The following is a 19035-nucleotide window of genomic DNA, read 5'->3' on the forward strand; positions in this document are numbered from 1 at the left end:
GGCTGATTCCTAGCCTCCTACGCAGATACTGTTTGGGCTCGTCACGCAATATTCCTCCCAAAGCTCAAAAAGCGTCTGCGTACGAGGCTAGCTGACTCCCTGAGCGGTTTGAATTTTGCAACATCAATCAAGTGATTTTGATGGACCTCTCGCAACTTAGTTTTGCTTTGATTGCTTTCTCAGGACTCAAAACAAAGTAGTTTGCTGACAACTAGAAATTTCAGGCATAATTTTCTTGCCAGTTCAATGTCAGGCCAGTCCAGTTTGGAATGTTGATATTTCATTTAGAGTGTGCTAACTTTTCATGGGAATTTTCAGGAAAAGTAATAGTCAGTGATTTTCAACCACAACTTATCAATAATGATGAAGATGATGATGGTGTAGGTGTATTAATTTTGCAGTAGTATTTTGATCCTTTTTTTAGGGGATCCTTCAAATTTGACCTTGCCACTTTTTCCAGGTTAAGAATAGACAATGGTTTGTAATTAATGAAGCACTTACTGAAAAGTTACAATTGATTTTTTTCAGCAACTCATATTATGATTGGCTTATCACTAACCACCATAAGGTCTGTTGCCAGTTGATGGTTGTTTATTAATGTGTAGTATCATTGTATTCTATTTAATTGCTACGTGGTTACTGACTGGCAAATAATTAATTATGTTATAGGTCCAGCTAAACAGGATTCAAATTCTCAACATCATTGAAGACGTTTTTGCCCAAGCATTTCCCCTGTAAAATCTGAGGAAGACCTTTTCATAAAATGATTTGAACACTGCAACACTGATTTTAATCAGAGTAAATCCATTAGTCCCCTGTTGATGCAAGCATGCACTCCAATATTAACAACATAATTTACAAGATATAACCAAAATAATATCTTATATCATGCCAGCAAATAACATTCTTCGGCTACGCTTTAAGGTGGCAAACCCAGGAATGTAGTATAACCAAGAGAGTCTAATGTCATGCCTACAATAACATTATTCGGCTACACTTTAAGGTAGCACACCCAAGAGTGTAGTGTAACCAAGAGAGTCTATTGTTATGCCTGCAATAACATTATTCGACTACACTTTAAGGTGGCACACCCAGGAGTGTAGTGTAACCAAGAGAGTCTAATGTCATGCCTGTAATAACATTATTTGGCTACACTTTAAGGTGGCACACCCCGGAGTGTAGTTTAACCAAGAGAGTCTAATGTCATGCCTACAATAACATTATTCGGCTACACTTTAAGGTACCACACCCAAGAGTGTAGTGTAACCAAGAGAGTCTATTGTTATGCCTGCAATAACATTATTCGGCTACACTTTAAGGTGGCACACCCAGGAGTGTAGTGTAACCAAGAGAGTCTAATGTCATGCCTGTAATAACATTATTTGGCTACACTTTAAGGTGGCACACCCCGGAGTGTAGTTTAACCAAGAGAGTCTAATGTCATGCCTACAATAACATTATTCGGCTACACTTTAAGGTGGCACACCCAGGAGTGTAGTATAACCAAGAGAGTCTAATGTTATGCCTTCAATAACATTATTCGGCTACACTTTAAGGTAGCACACCCAAGAGTGTAGAGTAACCAAGAGAGTCTATTGTTATGCCTGCAATAACATTATTCGGCTACACTTTAAGGTGGCACACCCAGGAGTGTAGTGTAACCAAGAGAGTCTAATGTCATGCCTGTAATAACATTATTTGGCTACACTTTAAGGTGGCACACCCCGGAGTGTAGTTTAACCAAGAGAGTCTAATGTCATGCCTACAATAACATTATTCGGCTACACTTTAAGGTGGCACACCCAGGAGTGTAGTATAACCAAGAGAGTCTAATGTTATGCCTTCAATAACATTATTCGGCTACACTTTAAGGTGGCACACCCAGGAGTGTAGTGTAACCAAGAGAGTCTATTGTTATGTCTGCAATGACATTATTCGGCTACACGTTAAGGTGGCACACCCAGGGGTGTAGTTTAACCAAGAGAGTCTAATGTCATGCCTGCAATAACATTATTCGGCTACACTTTAAGGTGGCACACCCAGGAGTGTAGTATGACCAAGAGAGTCTAATGTTATGCCTTGAATAACATTATTCGGCTACACTTTAAGGTGGCACACCCAGAAGTGTAGTGTAACCAAGAGAGTCTATTGTTATGTCTGCAATGACATTATTCGGCTACACATTAAGGTGGCACACCCAGGGGTGTAGTATAACCAAGAGAGTCTAATGTCATGCCTGCAATAACATTATTCGGCTACACTTTAAGGTGGCACACCCAGGAGTGTAGTATAACCAAGAGAGTCTAATGTTATGCCTTCAATAACATTATTCGGCTACACGTTAAGGTGGCACACCCAGGAGTGTAGTATAACCAAGAGAGTCTAATGTTATGCCTTCAATAACATTATTCGGCTACACTTTAAGGTGGCACACCCAGAAGTGTAGTGTAACCAAGAGAGTCTAATGTTATGCCTGCAATAACATTATTCGGCTACACTTTAAGGTGGCACACCCAGGAGTGTAGTATAACCAAGAGAGTCTAATGTTATGCCTTCAATAACATTATTCGGCTACACTTTAAGGTGGCACACCCAGGAGTGTAGTGTAACCAAGAGAGTCTATTGTTATGTCTGCAATGACATTATTCGGCTACACGTTAAGGTGGCACACCCAGGGGTGTAGTATAACCAAGAGAGTCTAATGTCATGCCTGCAATAACATTATTCGGCTACACTTTAAGGTGGCACACCCAGGAGTGTAGTATGACCAAGAGAGTCTAATGTTATGCCTTGAATAACATTATTCGGCTACACTTTAAGGTGGCACACCCAGAAGTGTAGTGTAACCAAGAGAGTCTATTGTTATGTCTGCAATGACATTATTCGGCTACACATTAAGGTGGCACACCCAGGGGTGTAGTATAACCAAGAGAGTCTAATGTCATGCCTGCAATAACATTATTCGGCTACACTTTAAGGTGGCACACCCAGAAGTGTAGTATAACCAAGAGAGTCTAATGTTATGCCTTCAATAACATTATTCGGCTACACGTTAAGGTGGCACACCCAGGAGTGTAGTATAACCAAGAGAGTCTAATGTTATGCCTTCAATAACATTATTCGGCTACACGTTAAGGTGGCACACCCAGAAGTGTAGTGTAACCAAGAGAGTCTAATGTTATGCCTGCAATAACATTATTCGGCTACACTTTAAGGTGGCACACCCAGGAGTGTAGTATAACCAAGAGAGTCTAATGTTATGCCTTCAATAACATTATTCGGCTACACGTTAAGGTGGCACACCCAGGAGTGTAGTATAACCAAGAGAGTCTAATGTTATGCCTTCAATAACATTATTCGGCTACACTTTAAGGTGGCACACCCAGAAGTGTAGTGTAACCAAGAGAGTCTAATGTTATGCCTGTAATAACATTATTCGGCTACACTTTAAGGTGGCACACCCAGGGGTGTAGTATAACCAAGAGAGTCTAATGTCATGCCTGCAATAACATTATTCGGCTACACTTTAAGGTGGCACACCCAGAAGTGTAGTGTAACCAAGAGAGTCTAATGTCATGCCTGCAATAACATTATTCGGCTACACTTTAAGGTGGCACACCCAGGAGTGTAGTATAACCAAGAGAGTCTAATGTTATGCCTTCAATAACATTATTCGGCTACACTTTAAGGTAGCACACCCAAGAGTGTAGTGTAACCAAGAGAGTCTATTGTTATGCCTGCAATAACATTATTCGGCTACACTTTAAGGTGGCACACCCAGGAGTGTAGTGTAACCAAGAGAGTCTAATGTCATGCCTGTAATAACATTATTTGGCTACACTTTAAGGTGGCACACCCCGGAGTGTAGTTTAACCAAGAGAGTCTAATGTCATGCCTACAATAACATTATTCGGCTACACTTTAAGGTAGCACACCCAAGAGTGTAGTGTAACCAAGAGAGTCTATTGTTATGCCTGCAATAACATTATTCGGCTACACCTTAAGGTGGCACACCCAGGAGTGTAGTGTAACCAAGAGAGTCTAATGTCATGCCTGTAATAACATTATTTGGCTACACTTTAAGGTGGCACACCTCGGAGTGTAGTTTAACCAAGAGAGTCTAATGTCATGCCTACAATAACATTATTCGGCTACACTTTAAGGTAGCACACCCAAGAGTGTAGAGTAACCAAGAGAGTCTATTGTTATGCCTGCAATAACATTATTCGGCTACACTTTAAGGTGGCACACCCAGGAGTGTAGTGTAACCAAGAGAGTCTAATGTCATGCCTGTAATAACATTATTTGGCTACACTTTAAGGTGGCACACCCCGGAGTGTAGTTTAACCAAGAGAGTCTAATGTCATGCCTACAATAACATTATTCGGCTACACTTTAAGGTGGCACACCCAGGAGTGTAGTATAACCAAGAGAGTCTAATGTTATGCCTTCAATAACATTATTCGGCTACACGTTAAGGTGGCACACCCAGGAGTGTAGTATAACCAAGAGAGTCTAATGTTATGCCTTCAATAACATTATTCGGCTACACTTTAAGGTGGCACACCCAGAAGTGTAGTGTAACCAAGAGAGTCTAAGGTTATGCCTGTAATAACATTATTCGGCTACACTTTAAGGTGGCACACCCAGGGGTGTAGTATAACCAAGAGAGTCTAATGTCATGCCTGCAATAACATTATTCGGCTACACTTTAAGGTGGCACACCCAGGAGTGTAGTATAACCAAGAGAGTCTAATGTTATGCCTTCAATAACATTATTCGGCTACACTTTAAGGTGGCACACCCAGGAGTGTAGTATAACCAAGAGAGTCTAATGTTATGCCTTCAATAACATTATTCGGCTAAACTTTAAGGTGGCACACCCAGAAGTGTAGTGTAACCAAGAGAGTCTAATGTCATGCCTGTAATAACATTATTCGACTACACTTTATTCGACTACACTTTAAGGTGGCACACCCAGAAGTGTAGTGTAACCAAGAGAGTCTAATGTCATGCCTGTAATAACATTATTCGACTACACTTTAAGGTGGCACACCCAGGAGTGTAGTGTAACCAAGAGAGTCTAATGTCATGCCTGGAATAACATTATTTGGCTACACTTTAAGGTGGCACACCCCGGAGTGTAGTTTAACCAAGAGAGTCTAATGTCATGCCTACAATAACATTATTCGGCTACACTTTAAGGTGGCACACCCAGGAGTGTAGTATAACCAAGAGAGTCTAATGTTATGCCTTCAATAACATTATTCGGCTACACGTTAAGGTGGCACACCCAGGAGTGTAGTATAACCAAGAGAGTCTAATGTTATGCCTTCAATAACATTATTCGGCTACACTTTAAGGTGGCACACCCAGAAGTGTAGTGTAACCAAGAGAGTCTAATGTTATGCCTGCAATAACATTATTCGGCTACACTTTAAGGTGGCACACCCAGGAGTGTAGTATAACCAAGAGAGTCTAATGTTATGCCTTCAATAACATTATTCGGCTACACGTTAAGGTGGCACACCCAGGAGTGTAGTATAACCAAGAGAGTCTAATGTTATGCCTTCAATAACATTATTCGGCTACACTTTAAGGTGGCACACCCAGAAGTGTAGTGTAACCAAGAGAGTCTAAGGTTATGCCTGTAATAACATTATTCGGCTACACTTTAAGGTGGCACACCCAGGGGTGTAGTATAACCAAGAGAGTCTAATGTCATGCCTGCAATAACATTATTCGGCTACACTTTAAGGTGGCACACCCAGGAGTGTAGTATAACCAAGAGAGTCTAATGTTATGCCTTCAATAACATTATTCGGCTACACGTTAAGGTGGCACACCCAGGAGTGTAGTATAACCAAGAGAGTCTAATGTTATGCCTTCAATAACATTATTCGGCTACACTTTAAGGTGGCACACCCAGAAGTGTAGTGTAACCAAGAGAGTCTAAGGTTATGCCTGTAATAACATTATTCGGCTACACTTTAAGGTGGCACACCCAGGGGTGTAGTATAACCAAGAGAGTCTAATGTCATGCCTGCAATAACATTATTCGGCTACACTTTAAGGTGGCACACCCAGGAGTGTAGTATAACCAAGAGAGTCTAATGTTATGCCTTCAATAACATTATTCGGCTACACTTTAAGGTGGCACACCCAGGAGTGTAGTATAACCAAGAGAGTCTAATGTTATGCCTTCAATAACATTATTCGGCTAAACTTTAAGGTGGCACACCCAGAAGTGTAGTGTAAGCAAGAGAGTCTAATGTCATGCCTGTAATAACATTATTCGACTACACTTTATTCGACTACACTTTAAGGTGGCACACCCAGAAGTGTAGTGTAACCAAGAGAGTCTAATGTCATGCCTGTAATAACATTATTCGACTACACTTTAAGGTGGCACACCCAGGAGTGTAGTATAACCGAAAGAGTCTAATGTCATGCTTACAATAACATTATTTGGCTACACTTTAAGGTGGCACACCCGGGAGTGTAGTGTAACCAAAAGAGTCTAATGTCATGCCTACCATAACATTATTCGGCTACACTTTAAGGTGGCACACCCAGGAGTGTAGTATAACTAAGAGAGTCTAATGTCATGCCTGTAATAACATTATTCAGCTACACTTTAAGGTGGCACACCCAGGAGTGTGATGTAACCAAGAGGGTCTAATGTCATGCCTGCAATAACACTATTCGGCTACACTTTAAGGTGGCACACCCAGAAGTGTAGTGTAACCAAGAGAGTGTAATGTCATGCCTGCAAAAGGCAGTTTAGTAAACTGTAACCGAGAAATGCTTATATTAGTTTATTGCAACTAATATAAAGTCCACAGGGCCAAAGAATTTTGGCACAAGGTAGACAAATGGATTGTTATGTCGGACAATGATGAATTCTAGTTTGTTGAACTGGATGAAAACAGAAAAATATTACCATCGAAGACAACTTATCTGATAAATGCAAAAAATGTGGTGACATATCGTTAAAAGAGTACTATGCTGTCAATATATCAAAGTTAATATTAAGTGGTCAATAAACCACTATCGTGCTATCGTTACACTTCTGTCCCCTTGACCTCAGAATGAAGATGTAGTTTCTCATCCACGCCGGTCAGCGACACGCACGCGCGAACGGAAGTTTGCGCATGGAGAAGACTTGAATATAATCTTTGATCCTTATGGCAGATTCAGTTCACGCGCACGAACAGAATATTAGTAGAAAAACATTAAAATGAACACATAAAGAAACTATACTTTTTAAGTTGTCATATTGGCTTTGGAAAACGCCATAACAAGAAGCCAAACAATGAACGCAGCAGTGCCGGCTTTTTCGTCATTGAAACATGTACCACCATATGTGTACAGGCAAACGGATCTATTTTCTCTCTGAATTAGAAACCTAAAGACCTAAGTAATCCACTGTTGGTAACCTCTTTCCAGTGAAGGCGGTTAGTAAACTTACGCCCAGCAAAAGCAAACAAACAAAGAAACGATATAAAAACAAGTTCAGTTTGATCCACGCGCGTTATTTGAGGTGCCTTGTTAGAATTTATCTGCGCTAAGTCTCGCAAAATCAGCAGGGACAGGTCTGAAAGACGGTCCTTCAGCTGCTCTCACTCGGATAAAAACGCACCATCTTAGAGGCAGCTTTTAGCATTTTTTCTAACAAATGCACATCAATTGCGACACTTCAGCCGATCGTTCTAACTAACTAAGCTTTCCAGATTATGTTCAGGGGCGACTCTTTTTCCACTTGGTGTTAGTCGTACGGAATTCGCTGCTGCTGTTTTTTTTTTTTTTTTTTTAAATTCTATGAGAACAGGGCTGTATTCCTCTAAGGCTGTGGGTGTAATTCGTAAAACCACTTAGTTCTCATAAATCGTTTTGAAATTCTTCGTTCCAGTTCAGATTTATGCTGCTGGCACATGGGTGGGCACTTTATATGAAGACAGTGATGTAAGACACCTATTTTACCGTTCCTGATGCACTGCTACGTTAGTCTCCTTTATAAATATTAACTGCTCTGGTCAAGTTTTTAATTTCAATGTGATTAAACGTTCTTTTAATGCGTTCCTGTTAAAAATGCTGCAATGTTGTCAATTTATGTTATTTCAATTTGAAGAAAAGGTCTTGTTAGTACCTTCTTGTTACTTGATGAAAATTTTGCGGGGTTTGTTTCACCAGGGCGCTTCATGACGCCTCCTGGAATAAGCTATACCTTCCCTTGTTGAATCGTCATCAGTTTATCGTACGTTATTCAGGTTATTGATTGGAAAAATAATTATACTTTTGAACCTTAGTTCCTCTATTTTTAGGGGATTGGGGTGGGATCACTTCTTTTGGAGGTCGTCACTTACGGACTTTTCCGATTCGTTGCGTGTACGAGCCATTGGCTAAGCTATTGGTAGCCGTGCATGGTCACCTAAAGCACTGACAATCTATCTTACCTCCATGTACTTAAGTTTCTCCCCGCGTTTTTTCTTTTTTTTTTTCTTTTTTTGCCCTCGGCTGTGTAATTGTGCGATATTTTCTACACAATAACTTCAATTGCCGAGCATAATAATACTGCAGGTGACTCCCACTGCCAACGACATTCTCAGACAAGTATTCCAGATCACTCGGGTTCTTATTCCTTAACATCTGTTTTAGATTGATTAATCAAACGTTCCTTTACGCCCGGACAAGACATTTACGTCTGCTCCGCGCGCTCAACATCCATTCGTAGGCACTTTGGTATCTTTAAGTTCAGTTCGTAGATCTAAACTTGGTTTAGGGGGAGAAGCAGAGGAAGGTTTCGTGTTGTGTAATTCGTTCATCATTGCGGGATTACCTGATTTATCGGCATTCCCGGTTTTGTCCACTCACGTTTTTTTCCTCCCGCTTTTTTCCTGCCCAAGTCTTTCTTCACGTGTGTTTAGACGTGATCCGATATGTAATGACCTTGTTTTGTTCCAGATTATTGGCGTCGGTGGGGTCCGCCATCATTTGAAAGCATCAAGAATGACTCGATCGAACGCACTATTTACTTTTAAAGCACTATTAATATCGTGACTTCATTTTAAAGCTTGTCTCATATTCCATCGGCTCTTTCTGGTTTATTTTTTAATTTTTTATTTAATATCATCGGCATGTCACTGAAACAGATTATGACGCCTTCCCTGGCCGCAAGACGAAGAACCCTAGTGAGAGTACGTAAGGAATGCTAGGAAAATTTCCTACCGTTTCTCTGCGGTACTTACAGTAGAAGCCCTGTGCGTCCCGTCATGATTGTTTCATTGCCACGTTCCACTTCTCCGTTGCTCTGGGGCCAATAGAGTACGCCCTTCTTGTGGCTTATCTCCAAGTATTCTAGGATGCCCTCAAATTCCTTTGACGCGAATTGTGGTCCATTGTCACTGCGAAGAGTTTCTGGTAGTCCGTGTGTTCTGTAAATAGCTTCCATACTCTTTATCACGTGTTGTGCATCCTAGACTGCATTTGTATGTTTTAATCACGCTATTCAGCTACTTTGATTTGTCTTTTTTGAAGGTAAGACTGACTAGCAAGCAGTTATATCAATGTCTCAGATGACTCACGGAAAATGCTTTATTACCTGTAGCAGTTCTTTCGTTTCAAGCCAAGTCTTATCTGTATTCCAAATTGCTTTGACTGTTGGTCTTGATCCTGCCAAATCAAAAGAAAATACTACTCATATTTGATGAAACAAGACTGGGAGCTGTTTCGAAAATTACCCACTGAACTTTCTCCGTCAGTGGCTGTTCTTTTTATTATATATTTCTAGTCAAACAAAAAAGAAAGCTGGTCTTGAGCAGTAAAAGACACTAGGATTCGAGAAGAGCTCGAGAATGCGTCATTGTACTGACATGTATACGTTAGCCGTTTTCGTGGATTTGCACACATGCCTTTCCGTGACTTAACGCATGTATCGCTATGTAGTTCGCCCTGAGGCTTAAAAAGATCTTCCTTGGAGTCTCGAAACTCCAGCGTGTGGTTGCAAAATTTGCGTTCATTGGTAACGATTTTATATATTTTACAGGTCTTGGTCGTCGGTCCTCGACACATTCACCTTATATTATTATCGATTACTGCGGCATAAGTTGCACTTTTGAATAGACATGATCTGATATATTCATTCCTTTGCTTTTAGAATTGAACCTCTTCATCCGTGACACCTCTCGCTAAATTTAATCATCAAAGAGCTAAAATTTCACCGTCAATCACTGATCACAGAGCTGTACCTTGAAATGTCAACACTCGTCCAAGGTCGGTAACGCTTTAAAGTAAGATCTTCTTATGTCTTATATAAGCTATAGAATGCTCTATAGTAGACCACAGATTAATTTACGCCTCATTAAACTGAGCTCTCAAGAGAAGTTCGATTATCAGAAAATTCCGTGATTGACAACAATCTATGATCAGGACTGATTATTGTAAAGAACAGATTGCACTTGCTGCATCGCACAATTGTATTGAAACAGGATGGCCGAAAGAAACGAAAATACTTAAAAGAAAAGTCAAAACTCCATTAAAATCTTCCCCATGGATGAATGCTGATATACTACTACTACTAGTACTACTACTACCACTACTACTACCACTACCAGTACCACCGCCACCACCACCGCCACCGCCACCACCACCGCCACCGCCACCGCCACCGCCACCGCCACCGCCACCGCCACCGCCACCGCCACCGCCACCGCCACCGCCACCGCCACCGCTGCTACTGCTGCTACTGCTGCTACTGCTGCTACTGCTGCTACTGCTGCTACTGCTACTGCTGCTGCTACTGCTACTGCTGCTGCTACTGCTGCTGCTGCTGCTACTGCTGCTGCTACTGCTACTGCTACTGCTACTACTACTACTACTAATAGTAGTTCATCGTTTATGTAGCGCACACATCCATTATTCGCCCGAGGCGATTTACAAAATTATTCTTAAATCCACAATTCAGGTTGAGGCAGAAGTAAACATGAGTAAAACTCATGGAAGGGATGCTATAACCAACATGAAAATTCTTGCCAAGGAGATCAGTTGTCTGATCACGACGACGTAGAGCAATGAAAAATCAGCTCAGGTTTATTATCACTCAGTCAGTCTGCTGGTGGCGGCGACCTCTGCTCAGCCAAATCCATGTATGAGAAAGAATGTGAATCGAAATGAAGCGGAAACATAATATAGATATTCGCTGTTCCATGGAGTTAACATAAGCATTCCACAAAATCACACAACATTTCGTGGTTTTACGTTGTCGTTTTGCACAGAACCTTTACGAAATGAATCAAGATTCACTGGGTTTTACATAAGCATAAGCTACAACTTCCCAGACGGAAACCTACAAAATGCTTAATTACCCGCAGTGGTACGTTCGTCTCAAGCAAAAGCTTCAGTTTAACACCAATCTGCCTTGAATGTGTGATTTTTTTAATCCAGTTTCCACGCCACCTTAAAATAAAACCCCGTAGCTCCAGTTTTTTTTTTTTTGTTTTTTTTTTTGTTTTTCCAAAATCCGTGTACAGCGAACGCAAAAATATCGCCCATCAACAAGCGACGAACGTGAGTTAGAGTCCTAGTTGTTCTCAATGAGTTTTAAAAGAAAAAATAATATATAGATGTATATTTAGGGTTCTCTAGGTCGGAATTTCTACCCAACTATTTTATTTTAGTCGATAAGTATTAACAAGAAGCTAAGTCGCTATCGATTACTGCGGCATAATTTGCACTTTTGAATAGACATGATCTGATATATTCATTCCTTTGCTTTTAGAATTGAACCTCTTCATCCGTGACACCTCTCGCTAAATTTAATCATCAAAGAGCTAAAATTTCACCGTCAATCACTGATCACAGAGCTGTACCTTGAAATGCCAACACTCGTCCAAGGTCGGTAACGCTTTAAAGTAAGATCTTCTTATGTCTTATATAAGCTATGGCATGCTCAAAAGCAGACCACAGATTAATTTACGCCTCATTAAACTGAGCTCTCAAGAGAAGTTCGATTATCAGAAAATTCCGTGATTGACAACAATCTATGATCAGGACTGATTATTGTAAAGAACAGATTGTACTTGCTGCATCGCACAATTGTATTGAAACAGGATGGCCGAAAGAAACAAAAATACTTAAAAGAAAAGTCAAAACTCCATTAAGATCTTCCCCATGGTTACTATTTTGTTCGATCAGTAAACAGGGATTCCTTCGTGGGTTGAAAAATGGAAAGTTTTTACGGTAAAGAACACTTGCTGCGACAAATCGACAACGAAATCCTATAGGCGACGGCGGACGATACTTGCATCGAAATCTTGAAAGCTTCAATGTCTTTCGACCGTGGTCCGTGGACGAATCGGCGGAATCGTTTAAAGATTTTTTAATGTCACCCGGAGGAGGAATGAAATGAATGCCGTGTCATATGGAAGCTAAGGTAAGCCTTCTTGTTGTATCGTTTTTTCCTTTTAAAACTACGTCTATGTGAGCACTTGTGCGTACTAGTAATTGGATTCTTTCGTTCGGAAGCTCCTCGATTCCGAAAGTAGTCATCTGACAAAGCACATTGTTTTCTAAACTCAAAAGTTAGAGCTGACGTTCGCCATTTTGTGTCATTGTTGGATGTTGTCTTTACAGAGTTGATTTCTGTCTGTTGGCGAGTTATATTATCGATCAGTACTACGGATGTAGTTTGTACTGGAAATGTTGATAATTGGTCTCCGTCTATATATTCGGGAAGAAAAGCCGGCGAAATTTGCTAGGCCAGGAGACGTGCAGCCTCGTGTAGCTTCGAAGAAGCTTACGTCGAGTTCACAATAAAGGTTACTGAGAAAGTTAAAAGTGAAATGAGCAGACTAAGAACACAAGCAAGCCTTGTGCCTTTGGCAGTGTTACAGACCGACAATTCGTCCCAAACAAAAACAATCTTGTTTCAGAATGTTGGATCTCTCCACCTCCGGCTCCACCTACACATTAGATGATGTGCAAAGTGATTACAACAGTCAAAAAGCTGATGTCAACATTTTTGTTGAATCTAAACTTTGCTTGTCAGATAGAGATGATACATATCAGCTTCGTGAATTTACGAGTCACAGAAATTACTTCAGTCAGTCTAACATAAGAACTTGCGATGGAACTGCTGTGTACCTTCTAATGTTTAGAATTGTACTAACTTCCATACCGATGTAACTTTAATAATTTAGAAATTACTTTTTTAATTTTAACCCAACCAGTTCCAAATATTCATGTCATTGGTATCTACCGCTTGAAAACTAAAGTTACAATTTCACAGTTAATTCATGCTCTTACTCACCTTCACAACTCAGTATTAATAGAACCTACAATTCCAACCAGGGCCCTAGCCAGAAACAAATTATGACTGAGGCAGTGTCCGAGAAATGAGTTGTGACTAAGGCAATGTCCATGGCTTAATTCTCTTCCTGGGAATTTAGAGTGTTTTTGATGACTATAAACAACAAAAACGAAAAAATGACTGAGGCAAGTGCCTCGGTTTGCCTGTTACTAGCTAAGGGCCTGCCAACTGTACTGCTTGGGATTTCAATATTAATCTAATGCAGGCAAATACAGAATAAAAGGCTCTAATGAAATATCTTATAACAGTCAAAGGATACACTGAGTTGATTAACGAGTATACTAATGACTACTGTACGCAGATAAATCATGTACCACAAATTATGTACACAATCAGCGGGTGATCATTAGCCTTTTGAAATAAATTTCCTTGAAAGTGGTTGAATATTTGTTAACAAAAATTCACTATGTATATCACATAAGATCATTAGAATTATTTGATTTAGCTGAAGATGAAGCTTTACATACCAAATAAATCTCTAAATGTATCAAGCAACTACTTGAATCACATATAGAAAACAGTCAGAACATTTATTGGTAGAAACAAAGAATGGTTTGAATTTCCTGTGCTTTTCATGTTCTTAAATTCCTAGTCCTCATAGAGTTTCAAAATTACATGTAACTCTACCTGAATTTGGATATGCTGTATATAAGAACAAATTTGTCAGGTTAAAGGAATTATTTTAGCTTCAATGTTTCTTGAAGGAAAGCGTGCCATTTACAACTGGCATTTTCTTTCTTAAACCCTTTCCAGAAAAGTAAGAAGTATCACTTGGAGCACTTATTTCAAATTTAGGACAACACGAGGGGGCGCTTAATTGAGCGGGGGGGGGGGGCTTATTCGAGGGGGGCGCTAATTCGAGGATTTACAGTATAATTACAGAGTCGGAAACACTTTGGAACTTTGTCCATGTAGGTTTCTTAAAGTTAAGAATGTCAACAAGTGAAATCCACCTGAACTCACTATATGTAACAAAACTTAACTCAGAACCTACAGCTTTACAGTGGAATACAGAAATACAACTTCAACTTAAAATTAGCAGCTCCATATCAAGTTCATATACATTGAACATAACCGGTACATGTAGAGAAACATCAGTCCTTTCTATTAGGACTACAATTAAATGAAAATACTAGACTCCATCATAAAGGAACACAAAAATAGAATATTTTAATCTCTCTCTATTAATTAAATACAAATCTTGCAATGTTTATTTGAAGTATAAGCTAACCTAACTGTTCCAGCTTATACCTGTTGAATTTTCATTTAATTCTTAAAATGGTTGTCATCATATTCCACTTCTACTACATGTGTGTCCTGCTGCTGTAAAGATTATGTTATCTATAACTCAGCAAAAAAAAAAATGTATAATTTGATCTGCATGTATAGGAGACTGTTGGCTACAATTTTCCCTCTTAGCTTTTATGTGCTACATTATGGTAGTCAGTATTTCAATGGACTTAAAGAGAAAGAAAATGTTCCTAATAAAAGCAGTGTTCAACTTGATTTTTGTTGTTGTGCTCTACCTCTTGAAATCTATTTCAAATATGTAATAAATAATTATTTATTATAAAAGATTTTACCAGAAAACGAATTCAACCACCTGAAGGGCGTCAATAAACAACCTTATTTGGACATCAAAACCTATCCATCACATTTGACCAACTGATGTTTCTTTTCCTGTTTTCCAGTGCAGTACCAAGAGCAACTCTACAATGATCAATACCTCTTCTCTTTAGATTCAAGTAAGTTTTCTACATTCATCCAATAGGCCATTTCCGAGTTAGCTTTTGCCTTTGTGTCAAAACGAGTCTGAGTGCAAAACCATTCACTTCCGCCTGCAGATTCATTAACTCATTTTTATGTGAAAGGTTTCGCACGAGGACTCGTTTTGAAACAGGCAAATGGAAACATTCATCCATGAGCTGCTCACAGGAGCCTTTGATTCTTATCTGAAACTCTTGAAACGAACAACCCGGCAATTAAATACGATATCTAGTCGAATAGAGAGATTTCACAGTAGCTGTACGTCTCTGTAGAAACTGAATCGTTTACGTTTTTCGTTCGAAGACTACATTGCGACAATTTTGCGTAGAGACTTACCTTTTAAAATGCTGTGGTAGAAGAGGAGAAACATAACACAGTGATAGAGAAAACACCCAAGAAAGCTAGAATCTTGTCGTGGACGGCCATTTTTAGTGCGAAGTCATGCTCGGTCGCCGAGCCGCCTATTCAGTTACGTTGCCATGGCAAGAAGAAAACGTAATACTTGAAACAAAGTTTGATTGGCTAAAGTCTAAAACGAAGTTTTTCACCTGATAGATCAATTTTAATATGTTAAAGTTCCAGCATGCCGCCGAATTCTGAGTTCAAGCAACTAGTGTGGAAATTATTTACTAAAAATCTACTTAAAGCACGGTAACTTTTTGACTGGCTATTTGAAACATCTCGCTTGAATTCATTAATTTTAGTCACACGGGGTTAAATTCTCAAGCATTCTGGGAAAAGTCAACGCCAACTAAACTTTGTCAAATGCTTCAAGCGTGTGCCGTGTTTGTGTTTTGAACCGACGTGTAACGTCCGGAGCTTTAATGAAAATATGGATAACTTCAAATTCAATTTTTCTCGCTGGATCATCTTGAGAGCTCTCGATAAGTTCCTTTTAACTGTATTCATTGTTGACTAGCTGCTGGTGGAACTGAAGAGGTACCTGCTTGTATTCAAGCTGTAAACTGACGCGATCTCTTAGGCCCCGTCCATACTGCGCCGGAGGAGTCTGAAAACGCAGCTTTATTTCTACGGTTAGGCCTCTCGTCCAATCTGATCCGTCACGAAAACCGAGCTTTCTGAAAACCCTATTCAAACTGGAGAATTTGAAAAGGCGTTTTGAACCTCATAACAAATGAACTGACATATTTATAGATGAAAGTAACAAGTTAGTTGATGATAATCCTTAAAATCAGCAGTCAATATTCCTTCAACGAGTGCAAAAATGATTCGTTTGATGTCGAAAGTCACTCCTACGATATTGCTTCTTATTATATGGCTTGTTCTTGTAGCCGATATAACGCGCGCTCTGATTGACAAATTGTAGGGCATTCGTCTCCCGAAATACCAACGGGCCGATTACGTACATGTTAAAACAAAGGAAAAAGCCATATAATGAATAACTTACTAACCTCGACCGTTCGGTCCTTATGACAATATTCAAACCTCGACCTTGCCTTGCTGAAGGCAAGATCTTGGACTGAGATATCTCTCGTAAAGATCTCGCTGTCGGTTAATAAGTAGTAAATAATGACATCATGCTCGGTTTAAAACACAATCATGGCACACGCTTGATGCATTTGACGATCGAGGTTCAGTTGACATTAACTTTTCGAGAATGCTTGAGAATTTAACCGCGAGTTAACTAAGATTAATGAATTCAAGTGAGATGTTTCAAGTAGTTAGTCAAAACATAGTTAATAGAGGCGACTGGTTATGGGGCCCGGCAAACATCAAAGAAGCAAACAAAGGTTTCAAGAGGTCCATGACCGTGCACAATCTTTTGTTTTGCGCTCAAACACTATGCATGAATTACGTAACCAAAACGTTTCTATTGGTTAGTTTCTCAGTAAGGAATAAACAGCTACATTATTTTGTGCACGGTCAAAGCCAAAAAGTCGACAAAAAACATACAACAAAGAACTATGTCGGGTTTCATAATCATTCCGCTCTATTAACTATGGTCAAAAAGTTACAGTTCTTTGAGTAGATTTTTAGTAAATAATTTCTGCACTTAAAATTGATCTATTAGGTCATAAGCTTAGGGTGCGTTTCTTTAAGAAAATCCAAGATCGGATTCTTAAATCCTAAAGAATTCGAAAACGGATTCTTCGGCGGAATCCTTTGACGCACCATGATCCGAGAGATCTTGGATTGATCTGCTTGGTGAAGAAACGCAAATCTGTTTTCCGATTCTTTCGGATTTAAGAATCCAATCTTGGATTTTCTTAAGAAATGCACCTTTTGTTTTAGACTCTAGTTAAACTCTTTTGTTCCAAGGACCACGTTTTCTTCGTGCCATGGCAACGTAACTGAACTGGTGGCTCTGCGACCGAGCATGACTTCGCAATAAAAATGGTCCTCCACGACAAGATTTGAGCTTTCTTGGGTGTTTCCTCTATCACTGTGTTATGTCTTCGCCTCTTCAATTACAGCATTTTAAAAGGTAGGACTCTAAGGATAATTGTCGCTATGTAGTCTTCGAACGAGAAACGTAAACGATTCAGTTTCTACAGAAAAGTACAGCCACTGTGGAATCTCTCTATTCGACTAGATATCGCATTTAATTGCCGGGTTGTTCGTTTTAGATCAGAGAAATGACTGACTTAGCTTCTTGTGAAAACTTGTCGGCCAAAACGAAAGGAGTGGGTACAAATTCCAACCTAGAGAACCTTAAATATATATCTTTGTCATATGACCCGTACAGCCCCTCGCGCAATTTCCTTGGAAAACCATAAGAAAAAAGGTCCCGTATGAGGGCCATACGCGTCGATGTGATAGGGCCGGAAAAACACGTACCGCCCTACTAGAAATGCGTACGGCCCTACTAGAAAAGCATACAGCAAACTCGATGAGAGTTAATCACAAAAACAATTTTGTTGCTGCAAAATTTTGTTCTCTTCAAATTGAGTGATGAAAGTGGGCATTCTGAGAACGAATTTTACTATTCGGGCGAACTGTCCGATGCAGAACTACTTCAGTCGCCAACTAACTCCGAAAGCATAGAAAGAAAGTCAACACTCCTCACAAATGAAACAGTTCACAACTTTCTCTGAGGCCAACTACAAGCAAACAGGCGGTCAAGAAACAATGAAAAAAACAACTTTTCCGGATGAATTGTCCGATAATCAACCTTTGGATTAAGCAAACAGTCCTGAGGCGAAACTTCTTTCAGTGGAAAGCATCAAAGAATTCATCGTGGGTCAAAAGCAAGAAAACCGGCAACGCGAAGAAAACAAAGTACTGACGATATAAATGTTTTCTTCGAGTTTCCAGAAGTTGGTTAAACCAGAGAAATCAGAAACATACCTTGCGTACAGTTGGATAAATTGCTCTGCAGTTTCTACATCAGTGTTGTTTGAAGAGACAAAACTGAGTACGGCGGAACACAAGTTCATTACCGTACAGTTCATCCAGATAATAAAACTCGCTTGTAGTTTATAATAGTGTAATTTCCTCTACACAGCAACGCCAGCAAATTCAGCAAACTCAGGCACTGTTTGCGGGAGCCAACGTCGATGCCATTAATATTCAGTTCTGGTTCTCCCTTGTTCAAGAGAATCCAAGAGGTCGACAAATAGCTTGAAACGATGCCGACATTTTCTTGAGTCTTCAGATGAAGAAAATTTGTGAACAATTTCAGTGAAGCGTGAAGCGAACTTTTGCCACTCTCGTAAGTTTTTGATGGTTTTGACATATTTTGACAGGTTTGTGTCAACTTTCTGTTGGCTTTTTAGCAATAAAAATGAGAAAATGAGTCGTGTTTCTCGATGAATTGTGAGTTTCTTCTTCGACGCGAAAAAAATAAATGACAAGTTGTTATTGTAGACTCAAGTGAATTAAGGAATGGATCGAAAGCGAGATCGTGACCCCAGCGAGGCTTCTAGTTTTAAGTATTGAGT

The 19035-nt window shown here is 39.8% G+C and overlaps 1 protein-coding gene and 3 long non-coding RNA genes across 4 annotated transcripts in view; 3 read left to right on the top strand and 1 right to left on the bottom strand.

Moving 5' to 3' along the window:
• The window catches only part of LOC110057934 (uncharacterized), a 50432-nt gene extending 34780 nt beyond the window's left edge, over positions 1-15652 (bottom strand). The window contains exons 1-2 of the mRNA XM_089294201.1: positions 15470-15652; positions 9249-9672 (exon numbers count right to left, since the gene is read on the bottom strand). Coding sequence (XP_089150327.1) covers positions 9249-9451 — 203 coding nt within the window. The 5' untranslated portion in view covers positions 9452-9672; positions 15470-15652. The remainder of the gene's footprint in view (positions 1-9248; positions 9673-15469) is intronic.
• Positions 1077-1349, top strand: LOC149109058 (uncharacterized). The gene is made up of 2 exons (XR_016208613.1): positions 1077-1240; positions 1320-1349. It is a non-coding gene; the product is annotated as an uncharacterized LOC149109058 (long non-coding RNA).
• LOC149109059 (uncharacterized) lies at positions 4007-4272 on the top strand. The gene is made up of 2 exons (XR_016208614.1): positions 4007-4163; positions 4243-4272. It is a non-coding gene; the product is annotated as an uncharacterized LOC149109059 (long non-coding RNA).
• Positions 12193-19035, top strand: part of LOC149109060 (uncharacterized) — a 10968-nt gene continuing 4125 nt past the window's right edge. The window contains exons 1-2 of the long non-coding RNA XR_016208616.1: positions 12193-12430; positions 15058-15111. This is a non-coding gene — a long non-coding RNA (uncharacterized LOC149109060). The remainder of the gene's footprint in view (positions 12431-15057; positions 15112-19035) is intronic.

This window comes from Orbicella faveolata, unplaced genomic scaffold (genome assembly GCF_042242905.1).
Source record: "Orbicella faveolata isolate gen_17 unplaced genomic scaffold, um_ofav_v1 contig_25, whole genome shotgun sequence".
NCBI classification, from domain to species: Eukaryota; Metazoa; Cnidaria; class Anthozoa; order Scleractinia; family Merulinidae; genus Orbicella; species Orbicella faveolata.